Here is an 18,780-nt window from a genome sequence, read left to right as displayed (position 1 = left end):
CTGAAACAAAGCAGTCCATTGCAAGCAGGCTGTTCCTGCTTTTTGGGTAAAAATGGTTCCATGGTGTTGTGTGGCACTTCCCAGCATTTTTATTTTAAACCAAGTCTATCTATTTTTTGAGGCTGTGCTCACATCTGTGACCTCCTTGCTGCCAAAATGAATTATACATCACATTAAATAAAGATAACTTTTCTTTTTTCCCCCTTTGGTCACCTTGAAAAGTGAATGAAGAGCTAGAACACCTGTTTAGTAAAAACTATTGATATGTTGTAGGCATATGTCTGGCATAGATGAAGAACAGACCAAAGCAGAAAAAAATTTAATGGAAAATACTTTCAGAATGAGGATCACAAACCTCCTCAAGTTCTAAGCTTAGCATGCATACATTAATACCATCTGTGTCAAGAGGAAAGTACACTTTCAGTACAGAAGCATTCTCCAAAACTGCCAATCCTAAAAGTCATGCTTATAAATTCAATGCTGTACCCTTAAGAGTGCTGCAGGTGCATGAGTATATTTTTTACTCATCCCAGTAATTCTGTGAGCAGAAATTACTTCAACAGCAACAAATCCTTTTCACATATAGACATAATATTTTTGCGAAAAGATTACACGGGTGCATCTCATCATTTTCACAGCTGCAAAACACCTTAACACCTGCATTAAAACATAATGTTCCCATGTCAAATTTGATTATATGTGAGCATATCATGGGAAAAAAATATTTTCATGAAGCTAGGCTGTCAGATCTGGAGGAGATATGGAGACCTTTGCTCAGAAATGTTGCTCTACATCGTTCCTGGATGAGAAATAGAAAAATAGATGGAAGTGTGGATTGATGGTTGCTTCTCGCCGTGAAAATACAAAAAGATGATGTTTTCGGATAATTATTGTGTATTTTTTCCTTTGCTTCTTTGCTTATTTGAAAATGTTCAGGTGTTTAGAGTCAGCTCTGCTTCATTTCTTTCAAAAATATTTTTTTTCTGAACAGGTCAGGACTACTTGTACCTGTTGTGCATAAACTGTGCCTTGGATGTTTTCTTTGTAGAAAAGTCTATACCCAAATAGATTCAAACGGAATAGTTTTTTTTAATTCTGTTCTTGCTTGTGGGTTTTACAAATCAGCATTTAATTACAGTTTTTATTGTAATGTCTGGGTCATGTCTAAAAGAAATGAAAAGCCAAACCTTAATTTCTTTTTTTTGTATCTTTCAGGTTGTCAGGATTCATGCTGCCCTCCCCTATAGTCAGTAGTGGATCCATATTGGCCTTGTGGTTTACCACAGATTTTGCTGTGAGTGCACAAGGCTTCAAGGCTGTGTACGAAGGTAAGAATGTGCTTTTGCACCTAGTTATGAGATTATACTCATTCTGGTAAGTTTTGATAGTTTGAGAAATTGTGGTTTATTGATATGTTTAATTTGTCCTCTGTACCTTGTATATTTATATTAAGTGTGGGGGGCAAAATTCCAGATTACTGGACTTTTAAAAAAGGATGTCTGTAAGTGGTGTAACTGATGACAGACAGGCACGCAAGTCGATTCCTAACTGGAACCAAAACTACATAAGAAAAAGAACAAGATGTTAGGCTTGAACATATAAATTGTGCAGATATTCTCCAGATTTAAATCCAATTGAAGGAGTTTGAAGATTAAATGAAAATCACAGAAAATAAAAGCAAACTACATGTGCCGAACATTTATGTGTACTTCTGTAATAGTAGGGAATTGCACACAAGTACGAAAACAAGGATCATATGTTTAATGTTTTTGGACAAGACACTGAACCGCAATTTGCTCTCAGTGGTCTGGTTAGCATTTTGTTAAAATGCATGTACGGGACTGTGATTTGTAAAGCGCTTTGGGCCTTGAAGAAGGTGGAGAGTAGTAGCAAGTAGATGTTATTTTACCATCTGTTTTTGTGTAACTGTGAGTACTGTATGTGGGTTTGTGTGTTTTGTTGTTTTTGTGTGCTCCTTTGGTCTGTTTGGGCTTGTTCCTTACTCCAGATGTTGCTTTCTCTCATCTGCTGCTACATCTCTCAGCACTTACATACTCAGTTTTTTAAACATTATTGTTTGGGTGCCCTGAAGAAATAAACTCCTGCCTAGCACAGAAGTCCCAGTGGACAATTCTAGCCACTTATGACATTCCAAAAAAATGCAATAGCTTCTATCTTCCAAGCCTCTGGTAGGACTTCTCAGTATTTGTCACTCATTCAGCTTGTTGGTGCTACATGCTGTGCGGGGATGCTAAAAGCTTCATTGCTGCCTCAGGCATTTGCTTAGGAGTTCATTGCTTAAGGGCAATCTTCCTGATGTACTCCAGGATTTCTGTTTAGTCTGATGCTATAATGCTTTCTAGTCTACACTCCTCTTCCCTTAAAGTTACTACACAGTCTCTTGGTACTGGACTTAGTCTGGAGCTGTCCATTTAATGTTGCTATTTTGCCACTGGCTTGTATTTCCCCGTGTTCATTTTATAAACCCATTAAGGAATCTAAATACGTGAAGACAAAGAGTAACACTTTCATTTTTCCATCCAGCTGGTTATATAAGATCTGCCTCGTTCATCAAGCCTTGATAAACTTTTTTTCAGCCTCTGTCATCGCTGCCATTTGATTTCGGGATCCTGGGGTGATTGTAAGGGAACATCTAAAATCTTACCTTCCAGGAGTTTACCTTTTTATTTGAGATTCCTTCATGTGCATTCAGTCCTGCAGGTCTGCGTTTTGTTCTTCTTTGTAAAACAGCAATTGCATTGCTCATATTTTTTTTTTTTCTGCTGAGATGAACCATTGCCTCGATGTTTCTCTCCATTCTGTCACACCAGTGTCTGTTCTTATGCAGAATATATTGCTCTTTCTCCTTCTAACTCAGAGCTCTTTCCACATCTTCAAGACTTAAGGCCATTTGGGTCAATTTTGTTGATCACAACCTAGTTTGACCCAAAAATTCTTACTTTAACTTTTGAAAAGTGAGACACTGATTTGTATTTACATTATTGGTGTGATAAATATAAATGAACAGTTTTTTTTGGCATGAATAAAATAGTCACGTAAAGGAAAAGACAATTTTATAAACTATAGAATAGTTCCTAACTTTCTGACAGAGGTTTACATGATTTCCTTTCAATATGGAACATCCTGTGTTACACAGGATCATTTCAATGCAGCAAATGTTGTAGACTGTAGTGTACTGTCAGTAGTGATTAAAAAAACAAGTTTATTTGACCATTTGTGGTGCATCTTAACCAGAAACAAAAATTAAATCAGAGCTAATTAAGTAACCCTAACCATATTGTTCAAACCATAGGGCACACTTAAAATCCTTTATTTTGTTCAAAAATTGAAAATCTACTACATCATTCAGTGTACCTTAATTTTGGTTGTTCTCACTGACGTCAAATTGATTTTCTGTGGTAGACGGCGCTGAAAAACCTATCAAAATGTTGGGATACTTACTGTCCTTCATCTGTTTGTGAATGAGTTGATTATAGTTCGATTTAGTTTGAATTTTTACTTTAATACTTATTTACGTTTTATTTTACAGTTATAAGATAAGAATAAAACTTTTAAAAAAAAATCTTTTTAAAAGATTCTAAAATTTCTTTAGAGAGCCACAATGGAGGGGTAAAAGAGCCACATGTGGCTCCAAGGTATCTTGGAGCTTGACGCTGAACACAGCCTCTGTAACTCACATGGAAAAATCCTAAACAATTTCCAGATTTTAAATTTAGCTAAAAGCTGGTTTGCCTCAAATAAGCCTGTAATTGTCACTAAGTAGTAAGACCAGCTACCATCACACCCTGTAAGTGTTTCTTAAGTGCTCATTTTGCCTGTCAAGTAAAACTTGCGGCTTTGCTTCCTTGTTTGCACAAGGAAGCAAAGCTGCAATAAACCAAACTGTTTATTGTTTCATACAATTTTGAAGGAGGTTATATATGCAGCCATGGGGCCTCATGAACACTTATGGCATCAAGCAGAACGCCCCCCCCCCCTTTTTTTGTGTCTTGCAGGAAGTAATAATCTTTCTGCATATTTAGTATTAATTTTCCACTGACTTGTTTTAAACTTCTTTTGGTCAAAACTTTAATTGAATTTTTATCATTTTCTATTTGGTAATATAATGTGTAACATGCTCCTAAAACTATGTACAGTATGTTCCCATATTCCTATTTTAGTGTGTTATTCCATTAATAGACCAAGAGCCAAAAAAAATTCAGACACCTTATTACCTATGTCTCCTGCATATGTTAAATATAAGATTCCAAGCACATATTCTTTCATAACCCTGTTAGCTCACTTTGGTTTAGTTCATTCTGATGTGTCACTGTCCCTCTCTCTTTCCCTCTCTGATGTGTCTAATGGCATAAAATGTATTAGGAACTCCTCGTCTAGCTGCTACAGCCTGCTGACTTGATGCAAGGTTTAGCACAGACTACACGAGGAACCCTAAAGCCACCAACTATTTGAAAAGTACAAAAAAACAAAAAGCTCAGGAGCCTGCATGGGGATTTTGTGTTCTTACACATGATTTACCGCATAAAAAAAGATTGTCATATATTTTTCAAAATGCCTTTAGCAGTCTTCTTTAGTGGTGCTTTCTTCACTTTTTTTTTGCTTGGTAAATCTCAGAGGGCAGCAGACAAGCATTGCAGAAAATTGCACGCCACAAGAAAGGAATTGTGTCATAATATTAATAAATATTATAGTTTTGAAGAGGCAAAAAAAGATTGTAGAACAACTTTTAAAATCAGTTTGCTTATCTATCATAATTATGATCATCAGCAGGGTAACAGCAGGACAAATTATTTCACATAAGCTTTAATTAAGTTATTTTTTTTACCAACCAATAAATATAGACACATCAATGAAGAAGCCACCTATTGCCTTTTATTAAATTTATAGCACAAAAGTAGGACAACTTTAGTTTGGTGAATCTCTTTAGTGTAGCTAAATAATTTGGCAATTAATTTCATGCACACTTTTATTGTACCCTTTTTTTTAAATACTGACACATTTGTAAGGAAAATGTCCTTGTAAGGTGAAAAGCAGTGCTAAGTATGCAGTCTGTGTCCATGAAAAATTTGCCAAATCTAATCAAATAAAGTAGTTCATGTGATTTTTTGTCTCTGAATTGTGTTGCTTTATTTTGCATGCAGAAAGCTTCCAGGTAAAATCGTGTTGTATTCACAATGATGCTAAAAAAGCTTGATTCTTGACGGATGAATCACACACACATCACACCACCCTGGTTCCTTATGCTGGTTTCACACTCATGACAGGCAATGTAATTGTGTTGGTCCTGCTAGCACAGGGTTCAAAGGGTTGTAGGTCAGGACCTCCACTGCCAAATTTATCTGGCCTTAGATAAATAACTGATTGGTGATGATTCATGCATTAGTCACCAAAAAATTTTCATAGTCTTTTCCATAGTTTGACCACAAGATCCATCACAAAAGACAATATTCCTCCACATGCCGAGGTTTTAGTACATGCTGCAGACAACAGTCTGCCTCCTAGCAGCCCTACATCAGACCAAAGGTTTGTCTGGGCAGAGAACTGTAGTCAAATCCTCCTTCAAACCTTAACCTAAATTTGCTGAACTCAACCACTGTGTCTGAACACTTACTGTGTGAGGAAAGGGTCTTGGGTGTGGGATACAACTCAGCATTCTTCCTCCTTGAAACACAATGAGTGGTATTCATACCAAAGAGCTCCATTTTGATCTCATCTGACCACAGGACTTTCTCCCAATCCTCCTCTAGATCATCCAGATGGTCTCTGACAAACTTCAGCTTTAGGGGGATTTTTGGAGCACTGCAGGATTTGAAACCATGACAACATAGTGAGACCAATAGTAAACTTTGTTACTGTGATCTGAGCTTTCTTCAGGGCTTTGACCAGTTCACCCCATGGTTTTTTAAACTGTTACCTCATCGTTCCTAAAGTTATTTGTACCCCACCAGGTGAGCTATTGCATGGAGCCCCAGGTGGAGGGAGATTGCCAGTGATCTCGTATTTCTTCAATTTAAATAATTTCTCTAACAGCTTATCTCTTTTCATCAAGCTACTTGTTCATTGTAGATTGGTTGTCCCTGATGTCCTTAGACAGCTGTTTGGTCTTGTTAATGGTAGAAAGGCTGCCGTCAGACTGTTTAAGGTTGTAAACAGGTGTCTTTTATCCAGATAACCAGTTTAAAAAGGCACAATTTATTCTGGAAACAAGTGTGGGATAGAAGAGCCTCTTCAAGAAGAAGTAACAGATCTGCGAGGGAAAGATCTCTTACTTGTTTGTAGGAGCTAAATACTTATTCCCCGACAAACAAACAAATCATAGTGTGGTTTCCAGGATTTTTTTTCTTTTTTACATTCTGTCTCCCAGAGTTTAGGTGTACCTTTGATGAACATTACAAACCTCTTTTGTCTTTTAAATGGGACAACTTGCATAATCGGTAACTGACATATACTGCTTTACCCCACTGTAAATTCAATGTGGTCTGCCAACTCCTAAATTAGATGCCCATGCTGGCCACTGTGCTGTGCTTATGCTAGCAGGGGATGCCAGAAGCTTCAAATCAAGAGTCAAAGCAACAGCCATTTAAGCCATTTGGTATGAGTGCGAAAGAGCTGTCAAATGTTTCAGGAGTGTAACCCATATACTCAGGTCTACTCTGGCACCACTGGCAAAAAGAACTAAACGGGCTTTCCAAAACTCTATGATAACGTTTAATTTTAAGTTCAGTTTAAGTTTTGATTGTCATTTGGCTGTCACTACTGGCAAACTGTTCAACCAGAAACCAGTGTTTTGGGAGTGTGCAGGAAAATATAGTGAGGGCAAAAAAATAGGCAAAAACAAAAGCAGCATCAAATTAAAACAATGAAAAGTTAAGTAAAGTGTAAATTATCTCAAGCCATTAATGGAGGACTACAGCATTCACAAATTCTACCCACACCACACCAGGTAGCACTGTATTGGCAAACAGCTACCGGTATTCATTTTTGGCAAGCTTTTTGTCAATGTCAAACAGAATTAAATGGAATAAAATGAAATAATCTGTTAAATGAAGATTTTAACATCTGTACTGATCTGCATTTACCATGATTTACTTGTGTTTTTGCACCCACAGCATTGAAATAGTTTACATTTTGGGCAGAACACAAGTCATTTTATCCATGATCAGTGTACTGTTGATAAAATAGGCTGCTTTGATGACCGTGTGAGATGCATTCATCTGCAAAAATTTGTACAAAATCAAAATTGGTTGAAAATTATACAAAGAGAAAGAGTCGATAGAAATTGCTGTGATAAAAAAAAAATAGCTTTGTTGATTTTAATTCACTATTGTGAGCTTTGACTGTGCTAAGTGTCAATTGTTACTGGTGTCGTTATTAGGTTAAAAACATTTAGTTTGCTGATTGATTGGATTTCCTGCTGTGAAAATACAGAAAATACACCGGTAGAAAAAAATAGGAAATGCTTGCAACTGAAAAGCACAGGACTTTAGTTTCTTCATCAAACACAATTTGTTCATGGCATCTTTTTTGCTGAAACAAAACAATTGATTTGATATGTGTGATTTTCACGTTAAGTTTAAATGGTCTTCAGTCCGAATTGAATTAACCTAAAAAAAAAGGTAACAGGAATTACTTAACCCAAGCATACATTGAAATAATTTTTTACTCTTTTACAATATTTCCCAAATATAACATGTGGGATTCCAAAGTCATTCTTTTGTTTTATTGTGAATGCAGTAGTTCTACCTGATCATCAAATGACAATATAATTTTGTCAGCTCTGGAAAAGACCTTTTTTAGAGCTAAAATTGCTACTTAGTCGAACAACTTCTATGATTACATCTAAACATTTTTGAGCTCATAGATTCAGTCAAATCAAAGCAGATTTATTATGACCTGAAAACCCCTAACAGTCTTAAGGATGTGACACCATTTTCAAAGGAAAATTAACTTTTTTTTTTTTTTAAACAAGTTGAGATGGAAAAGTACTAGAAGTGTGGTTGAAGGGGAAGAAAGAACCAGACAGAAAAAAAGGGGTTTAGTGAAAACATGTTTGTATAAATTGCTTTAAGGCGTGAAAGAAAAAACATAAGCTTCAATGCATCCCATGCAAGGCATGTCTGCTTCGTATCCCTTCTCATCGAAGAAGAGAACTAAAAACTCAACTAAGACAAATAATTCATCGGGCTCATGAAAAGTAATTTCCGCCTTTTTCCAAAAGTGTTATATACCAGTGATTATGATTACCACTGACATTTACTGCATTTTTCTCTTGCTGGTGTTGATGCTATCGACCTGCTCCTAAAAGTATTCCTGTGCCCTTCATTGAGAACAATAGTTTGGCAAGTTTATTCAAAGCAAGTGGATCCAGCAGGGAAGCTTCTTTGAGCAAACACAGCAAATCATTAAAGAGAGGAAGAACTTTTAAAGGATTTTATCAACTTGCATGGTTGAGTCCTGCTGCATGTATGAGTATGTGAGCACACCACCAAGGTGAAGAGATCAACGGAGCGTGAGATGGTCAGGGAAGAAAGAGAAAAGCAGTCCGTTACACCATTAACCCATATTGACTGCAGCACCATGGGAAGCTCTTCACTGTAGGAGTGTGTCATGTAACTCGGTTGGTACTGACGCCAGCAGTAGTCAGCTACATTGATTGAAGTGGCAATGTCAACTTTCCTGCTGTGTGTGTTTGTGTGCGTGTGTTTGTGTGTCTATAGCCATGGAGGTCTAAATGAGGAGTGTTCAGTGATACCTCTGCCATCTGATCATGCTGTTGGAATGCAGAGCCATAGCCTCTAATCCATTCCTTCATATGAGAAGTCTTTTGATAGTTTAATCAACTTCTCAGAATGGATTGAAGTAGATAAGATATTTTAATCAGTCAGGCACATTTTATATGCTTCCTTTTGATAACTTTACTATGGAAGCGATTCTGTAGCATAATTAAAAATAAAAGTCAAAACCAGAAATGCTTTTTCATTTTCAAAATGAAGCTGCATTTTTTGACTCAAAATTAAAATGAAAAAGCAATCAGCCAAAATGCTTTTTCATTTTCTTCTTCAACACTGCTTATTCTGTCACTTAATTAAAATGATAAAGAAAATAGTATTTGAAATTTCATTTTCTAAAAGATGTCTGGTAAATGTGTAGCAACATTCATTTAGAAATGTCTAATTTGACAATTAAAATGGATTAAAAGAAATGCTTTTTAATTTTCAAAATGTAACTGCATTTTTAATTATGCTACAGAATTGCTTCCATACTTTACTAAGTAATAATGTAGCAAGTGGAGGCGGAGCCTAATTATTCAAACAGTTTTTTCCCCAATGTCACAAGAAATTTTGTGCTTTATCTTCCAGCAAAGGAGAAGCTTTTAATCTTTGAAATTAGTTCTTGAACCTTAGACTGAAAGCAGAATTCCTAAAAAGGAATCTGATTATTTATTACTTTTCCTGTCCTGTACTTTTTGAAATGCAACTTAGTTTCATATCAGAACGCAAACAGCATCTTTGGCACAATTAGTGCATATTTCTATTCAAGAAAAAAACAGGTTTTAGTCATTATTTAAAGTTGTATTTCACTGAACTTCAACAGCCGTTGACAAATTTGGAGAAGAAAGGAGAACCAATGATTCGCAAAAGAATAGTGCAGTCTCTGGAATAATAAACGCGTCTAAAGAACAGACAGAGAAGAGAACAAGTTTTGCCATGGAAAGTGTCAGCTGAAAGCCAAAATGATAATAAATGCTCAGTAGATTATGCAGATGTGTTTTGCAGGTAGCATAGCTTTTGTGAATTTGTTTAAAAATACTTTTTTATTGGTTTTAATAAAAACTTAAGTGAAAAAAAAATACTAAGGCCTTGAAGCTTAAAGAAAATGCAAGTGTAGGGAATAAAAAGATAAACAAAGGGGTTGTAAAATAAGAAATAAAATGGGATAGGAAAGAAAGAAGAGGAAATAAAAGAAAGAAAAAGAAAAGGATAAACCTGGCTCTGCAAGTCATACTTGCTTGGGTGAACTTGTACCTTTTCCCCAGATGTATTTGCTTCAAAAAGTGCTGAAAATAGACCCCCCCCCCCCCCCACACACACACACACACATTCAGACACATGCCACTCCCCTGGGGTGGACTAACTGCCATGCTCACTCAGAGGCACATACTGCGTACAAGCTGTAGACACAGGCGTACAGACCCAAGACATCATGCCGTCTAATAATAACAGTACGCCACAACTTGTTAACCTTTTAACAGAAAAGTGAAAACAAGCAAGCAAGAGAAAGAAAAAGACAGAAAAACAAGATGAAATGTTGGCAGAAGCAAAATACGACAAAAATGTTCCGTCTAAAAGTCAGATTTATGTTCATAACATTACAAAGCAGCGTGCTTTATTCAACTTATAAAAAGTATTTTGGCAAGGGTCCCAACTAATCATCCACCTTCAATTGGAAAGGCTTTAAAAAACTTCTAAAAGAAAAGAACATTTAAGATATAAATTAGTTATGTTTTTTTCTCTCAAAAAAGAAAAATGATAAAATGCATACTGTATTTTCCACACAATAGGGCACACTGGATTAAAAGGCCCACCATCAATGACTGCTTTGTTTTCAAAATGATGTAAGTAATAAGTAGGAGACACTGAACTATAAGGCACATTAAGCGAGAGTCAGACTTTATTAACTGTTCACAGTAATTCCAGAATTTATTTGTAACACGCTCCACGTCAGTATATTTATAATACCTGTAACTCCCAACATTTTTTTCTAACACTTAAAAAAACAGCCGATACTGCTAAAAAAAAAAGTTATTGTGACTATGTGGTAACTCCCAACCTTGTAAGTACCACACACAAAAACCAAAGAAAAAAGAAAAAACTGTCTGACACCATTTCATCACAAGTTAGCTATGTTGATATATTTACAGTACCACCTAATCTTGTTTGCAACTTGTACAAAAAACTAACAGAAATTTTATAGCTCTCAATATTGCCTTGACATCAATATGCACAACCAGACTGATTCCATACATATGGTACTCCAGGTTATTGATTCAGAACATTTAGAAATGTAATGCTTTAGATTTTTTTTTAATCATAGCCCAATCACAGTTTTTTGTACGTTGGACATTTTAATCAAGGCTGTCGAATATTTTATTATCATTTTTTTGTGTTTTAGCGGCCCACAACAAAATTTTAACAAAATTGTTTGTTTTTTCCTGATGTTTTTCTTTTTCTTTTTTTATTTTTATTTTTTGTGATATCCAATTCATGGCACTTCATGAAATGGTTTCACTAACTGACAAAATCAAAATGCTGTAAAAAATATATCAAGCAACAAACAGAAAAGGAGTAAGCAAATACAAAATAATACTCATGCTTATAAAACTAGCACTCTTAACTTCAAGCTCATTTTTTCGGGAGGCATGCATATGTTTAGGAATATCCTTCTTGCCAGAAAAAAAAAAAAAAATATATATATATGTATATATTACATTGTGAGAAGAACTTTTATTGCATAGACCTGAGAAAGGCTGTTCTTTTTTTTTTTTTTTTGGTTCTCGTGAAGGTGTATGCTTCTGTGTAATTGAAAAAAAAGGAGAGAATGTCCACCTTTATTTGCCTGCAGCCATTAACTCTTTTACCTTTCTTTGATCTTACGAAAGCACTTCGTCATCCTCCCACTATGCCTTCTCTAAAGTGGCTCTACCTCTTTGTTTATCTCATTCTCCCATTTCTTTTGCTCTCTTTCCTCATCTTTTCACAAGCCACCCTTGAATAAAAAAATAACTGGTTTTCTTTAGTACCCATCTGTTTAGGTTCTGGTGGTCTGAGAGCTATTACATCAATAAATGTTGTATTATGAACTGTACTGTGCAAATGTGAGGAAAGAAGGGGTATATACCTGTGTGATGAATGGACATGTGTCCCATGTTTATTCCTTTATGAGAAAATGTATGGAACTTCGTGTATTTTAAGATAATCATTTATATTTTACTGTGAATAGCTAATTTTAAATGTAATTAACTACCAACATTGTTTGTGACATGTCATATTATGTCATTCTGTATGACAAAACAGCATTATTTTACACCAACAACTCCATTAATAACGGTTGTCATATTTTTCATAGCTAAAGGAGGAACATGATTTTCAACATGGCTTACTTGTCATTTTTGTCCCCCCTCTGTAATAACAAATTGTCCAAGATGCCTCTTATAAAATGATAGCCCTGGCTATAATTGTTTGACATTTAAACCCCTGAAGTGTTTCTGCAGATAGAAATCCTTTTTTTATTCATGAAAGATGTTTAATATAAAAACATTTGCAGGCATTGCACACGTAGCAACAGCTGGCAGGGATTAAAGGATAACAAAGCAAGGTAAATCAGAATGAATGACTAACATAAACAGTAATTCTTTGGATGAGTCCAGAATGCGAGTGCTAAAGTGTTAAATGGGCCATAGATATGATTGACTGCTTACTTGTTTGTCTCTGTGTTGGTCCTGTGATGGACTGGCAACCTGTTCAGGGCGCAGCCAACCTCTCCTTCCACGACAGCCGGGCGATTTGTTGTGAGGGAATGCATTATGCAAATGACACAGTGGTACAAAAGCAAGATGTGTTTTCAGGTTGTTTCTATATTTACTTACTTCTATATTTGCTATTTATATTTAAACTATTTAAGTCATATGTAATGCCTGTTCACTTCCTCACAGGGATCATAATAAAACAGAATATTCTCCATTCATCCATATCATAAATACTTCAATAACTTGGGTGCAGTTATGTGTTTTGGCAACATTTAGTGCGCTACCGGTGCTTCCGTCGTTCAAGGAAACACAGCTCTCTCAGACCCTTTATTTAGCCAGACTGCTCTGTCTTTCTGTCTGCTGCTCCAGATTTCTCACCTTTGATAGAACTAACTGCCTTCTTATTGCAGCTCTGTACCTCAGAGTTGGTGATAGATTCCCAGAACCAATTTAATTCAAGCTCATTGTTTCCTTAAGATACTGGAAAGGTTATGGATGTGATAATCTTTGGGTCTTGGGGTTTTGACGAATGTTTCCGTCATATCATTTAACATTTTTTTTCAAATTTACTTTCTGACCTAAATTCATTGGAACACTGTATGAGGTAGAGTTAAAAAATGTTTCATGATTGACAGTTTTTAAGGAATATGTATTGATCAAACATTTTTGACCTTTCAAAAAATGAGAAGGCCACAAAATAGGAACACTTTAAAAACTCGATCCTAAATTTAATGTTAGGCCAAACTTTTTTATGTCAAAATCAAAACCATGATGACAAAACTGATGATTACATAGAAAACCTGAAATGCAAAGATAAATAACCTCATTCATTAGCTAATCATTCTCCCACAGGTTGGTAATACTGCACGTAAAAAACAACTTTTTATTTTTTATATTTTCTGTAAACTAAGTTAAATTGACATAAAGTTTCAGCCTTTAAATGAGGCCTTATGTACAGCTACCCCCAGGCTGCCAGTCCATGGAACAGTGGGTACCGGGCCACAAGAGGAAAAAAAACATGACCTACAATTTTTCAGTTTTCTTTATAATCTGATTTTATTTATATACACATATATACGTATATATGTATATTCTAACAGTACCTTAGAAAATATTAGAGAATGGAAGGGCAAAGATCCTGTGGGATTTCCAGATCCAGACTGATAGAATGGTAATGGTGGACCAACCAGACATTGTAATGGTGGATAAAGAACAGAGGAAAGCCGTTGTGGTGGATGTGGCAGTGCCAGGCGAAGGTAACATAAGGAAGAAGGAACACGAGAAACTGGAGAAATACAAGGGACTCAGAGCTAAGATACTGCAGGACCCGCAAGCTCCCAGGCCTCTGGTAGAGGACCCGAGCTTGTGTGAAAAACCACCCGCGCAGGGTGAGAGAGGTATATATATACATATATATATTGGGAATATATTGGGAATATATTCCCATTACATCTAATTCATTCAAGTGTCTCGGACGTGTGCCAAATATACATCCAGGGCCAAAGCTTCTCAAATGGCGGATTTATGTTTATAAATGTATTTAAAAAAATACCATTTTTAATAACTACTTTTTTATTTATTTAAAAATTGGACAGGGCTGAAGCTGACTTGTGTCAGCTCGTTTAATTGGTTGCTACACGAAATCTAGAGTGCAAATAACATTTGAACCAGCTATAAATCTTTTACAGAGGATGAATATATATTTTACCCACAAAAGTTAAGAGAAACTTGAAGCCAAATAAAATCTACAGGGTAAAACAAAGTTCCTTTTTATCTGGTTGGGCATAATGGGCTTTGCTTTACAGTTTTGCACTTTTGTTAACATCAGCACAAATATTTTAGAGAAGTTTCACACTCTGGACTGTCAGTGTTGCGTAACTCATAAATCCTGTCGTTGTGGAGACTTCCATCTAATGCGCGAAAGGAAATCAAAAGAAATATGCTGAACTTTTAAAAAGAAAAAAAAACAATCCTCAGGAATTTGTTTTCCTGAATATATCTGCGCTTTACATAATCATTTATTAGTTGCTGCTTTTGAGCCTAAAAGATAGGCATAGTCAAACTACTAAGCATGGACAGTTGTAAAAGCTTTATGCTTCACGGAGCTTTCACTGGAAGTAGATTAAATAATTTACATCCTGTTGTTGCCATAATATAAAATCATATTACCGTGTTTTAACAATAATTTCTTGAATACGTAATCTTTCATCCGGTTTAAACAACCCTGTGCCCAGATTATTATTACTCGTTGTGAGCTTTAATCTTTTAGCTTTTAATCGTTTTTGTGGACACTTGATGCATCCAAGGATTTTGTCCTGGACCAGTTTAACTCCCAGCGTCTGAGGCTGCTGCCTCAAAGTATCACTGCATTAGTATTGCCTATTCAGTGGATTTAATGGTGCATAATGGCTTTATTGGCTTTTCTGCAAAATTAGCCAATCTGTTCTGGTTTGTGACATTGGTAAAGATCAGACAGTAGGCCATTTTTCAAAACAAAAATAAGTAGAAGGATCTAGAAAATATTGGTATAGAATATTTATTTGAAGGACATCTATGTGACGATGCAGCCACGGGCACATTTTCTTAGATTATATTTTAATAATGTTAGTATTATAGGTTTCTCGATGTGAACGAGTGTAAGTAAGTGTTGTACTCACTGCCTAAGCTTTTAGTCTTTTGTTTTTCCACTGGCGGACTGCTTTTGTGAGTTTGTTATGATGAGAATTGGGAACTGAATCAATCTGTAAAAGTCTATCATAACTGTTCAGACTTACTCAAGAAGAAAACATGTTATGAAAGGTGAAACTATAAATGACATAGAACAATTGATGATTATATCTGTCAGAGATTAATTTTGGCTTAGCAGCAGAGACGGGATATTTGCTAATGAGTTTGATCTTTTTTTATGAACACGAACTCGTGAGTCGTGAGCTGTTTTTCTTTTTTGCAAAGATGTACACAAAAGCTCTTCTTTGCTGCTCCTCTGAGCGAGGAGCGGGAGAACAAGCATAAGAGAGGAAGGCAACAGAGTATGCCACGTGTGTGCCGCTCATATAATATGCAAATATCACCGTCTGAGTGTGTCACCTGTGCAGCATTCCCAGAAGACGGAGGACTTGAAGTGAGAGGCTGGCAAGTGAAAAGACTTGGCTACCAATCTGAGCAAAGAGAAAATGCAGCAGCGGGATCTCGATGCATTTTAACAATGAACAGATCCACTAATTGACAGATTAGTATCAATAATCAAAAGCAGATTTAAATAATTCAAAGACAAAAAAAAATCCTCTGTTAACATCAACAATCAGAAAGTAAGATTCTGAAAAATTTAATTGTATTTGGTGTTTAAAAGGTAATTCCAACTGTCATTTCCCTCAAATGCAATCTAAATCATACAAAAATAATCAATAAAAAATGACCACGTATTCCTATTTTATTAAATAATGCTTTTTATATAAAAAAAATGCAGCTTTTTGGCAATACAGCTTTGATGTTTGGGTCTAATTGATTATACTAATTTCTTGTAAAAAAATGTTTGCAAACACTTTTACTACTATGACATCTACAGCTGCTCTACCAATGACAGTTAGTGCAGTAATATATTTTGGACAAAAGCTAATAGGCTATTTGACAGGCTTATGGCTTAAGTTATACCTAAAGTGGGAAAAAAAAAGTTATTTTGAAATTATTTTGTGTTGTAAGGGTTTGTGTGATCACATACAGTAAATGCTTCCTTCAACTCCCTGTTAAAAGCTGACATTGTCTTTTTGTAGAAGACAAAGGTTACAAATGGCCGAGGAACTCAACCTTTACATTTAAGCCTTGGAGCTGATGGCTTGTGGACTTGCTGAAAAAGACATCCCATCATTAAACGAAACAGCCTCTTTCTGCTTCAGTATCTCTATGCTGCCACTGGTTTGTGAGCCATCCAAGCATGGGTTCATAATGACACGAGGCACAATGACACAAGATGCAAGCATGGTGTCGGTGTGTGGTCACCAGTTATGTTGCTCTCTTTTGAAGATACAGGTCACTTTCTGCCAAGCCAAATGTCGCTTCATCTCTCCACCAACGAGTCACACAAAAAAGGAACACAAAACAGTCCCACTGTCATGCTCTGAGAGGCAACGAGTGCACCGACAGTCACATTCCCTCCTCAACTGAAGTGCAACACAATCAGTGACCACAGCAGCCTCACAAACACAATTCACTGTTCAAATCCTGCTGTTTTGATTGGGGAGATGTGACAGCTTTTACTCCAGGAATTGAATTCAGTCGAGGATTTTTTTTCTTGTTCTTTCTGTACATACCACGTGTGGGTGTATTTTTGTGTTTGCATCTATACAAGAGGAAACCAAACCCACAGATTGCCAGCATTTGCTTGGTTGTTTTCTGCCTGCCCATGCAACAAATCTATTTACAACCAGTCAGTAAAGCTGACACGTTTATCCAAAAGAGACCTGCCACAGCAGCCAGTAGGGCCAAAAAGGTTCTTTTTTTTACTTCCTTTTAGCTATTTATTTTCTTGCAGACTAAACCTACAAGGCAAATACACATCTAAGGTTGAAATTCTTCAAACTCCTTTAGTAAAGGGACAGGAGTTCATTTCACCTTTATGATTTTTCTATTACTCCCATCATTAAAATGTCAGAACTGTAAATTAAATGCATACACATCCTAGAGGAACCATTTTTGTTTCACAACCTGCATATTCAAAAGGAAAATAAATAATTATTTATGATTTACACATGTATGAACGCCTTTAGTTCCATGCACAAGTAGACTATGTGTCTAGTTTTCAACAGAGTTGAATTTAAAATCTCAGCTGCATGCAGTTTTCCACTCAGCTGCCATGGTGTGCACACTTGATAACAACTGTGCTTCACTTGTTCAATTGCAGTTCACACTTCTAAGGCTTCTTGGGAGCAACAAGAGTGCAGTGAGAGAGCGCTGCTGTGGAGTAAAAACATGACAATGAGAGTAAAGATAGTGCCTACTTTACCCTGTATGCGTTTGTTGTGTGTGCGTGTTTTCCTTTTTTAGATTAGCCTCCAATCAGCTGATTTAAACAACAAAACAAAAGAAACAGAAAAATAAGTTTGAAAAACAGGACTGGAATTGAGAAAATTAAATAGATATTGCCTCAATTTAAACTATGGAGACTTATTGCAACTGAAATTTTGACTACTTAACTGTGAAAATCTGTACAATCAGGACAAAAGCAAATCCACATGGCTGAGTCACCCACACTGGGAAAATAAGAGAACAAATAAATTTAGCAACAGCTCTGTATACAGACAGAAATATTTATAACTTTTTTTTCTTTAGTCTTTTTGAGGAGTTTCTGTTTTGTTGTGTAAAAATGACTATTTCAACTTAATTTATTAAAGAAAACAAATTTCCTACACCTCTGCTCTTTACAAACTCTTTGTCTGTAATATTTTATTTTTAATTGGTTTAAAAGCAGGTTTTATTTTAACATACACATAAATATAATGCAGCGAACATTAACGTTCTTAAAAATGCCAAGCATTACTAAAATCTCACTAAAGCAGTCATTGTAAAATGTCACATAGTTTTTTTATACGAAAGCACCATGTGGAAAATAAAAGTTTTCAGGAACATTACAATAATTATGCGAGTTTTATAAACATTTGGAATTATTTTTTATATCTGCCAAACTACTAAAAAGAGGAGTCTTTAGGATTTGTCTCATTAAATAAAATGAAAGAATGAAGAGAAGTATTTCACTTAAGACATATCATTGTGCGAAACATCTTATTTTACACATAATTTTGTCTGAAGATTGCAAATCAATACTCAATTAAGTTAAGCCACTGGTAAAGGGTAGATAAAATTCATAATGCATTATCAACCTGGTAACACCTGAACCTAACAAATGCCTTCAATTGAATAAGTAACGGTCTCCCCCTCTCTGCTGGAATATGATTGTCACTGATTTGCAGATTATTCTGCCCTGCAGAGCAGCTGGAGGCTGGCTGGGAGCCGCACCCGTGAACTCGCCTCCTCAGACTCCATTAAGATGCAGAGACGAAATCAAAGCACAAGCAATAGTAACAAAAACACCAGTTTGTTTAGGAAAAAGGTGATACTTTGTAGTTTTGGCAGATATTTTGGTTACTATCAAATCCTGCATTATTTTTCTCGGAAAAGACGCGAAGGGAAATGCCAAGAACTGCTTTTTAGACAAACAACCAACAGGAAAAAAGGCCAAC

The 18,780-nt window shown here is 35.8% G+C and overlaps 1 protein-coding gene across 1 annotated transcript in view; it reads left to right on the top strand.

The window, feature by feature from the left end:
- csmd1 (CUB and Sushi multiple domains 1) overlaps nucleotides 1-18,780 on the top strand; it is a 416,037-nt gene that overhangs the window by 168,152 nt on the left and 229,105 nt on the right. Inside the window, exon 3 of the mRNA XM_023953530.1 lies at nucleotides 1,216-1,328. Coding sequence (XP_023809298.1) covers nucleotides 1,216-1,328 — 113 coding nt within the window. The remainder of the gene's footprint in view (nucleotides 1-1,215; nucleotides 1,329-18,780) is intronic.

The sequence above is a fragment of the Oryzias latipes genome, chromosome 3, assembly GCF_002234675.1.
Source record: "Oryzias latipes chromosome 3, ASM223467v1".
NCBI classification, from domain to species: Eukaryota; Metazoa; Chordata; class Actinopteri; order Beloniformes; family Adrianichthyidae; genus Oryzias; species Oryzias latipes.
This window is presented reverse-complemented; position numbering and strand designations above follow the sequence as displayed.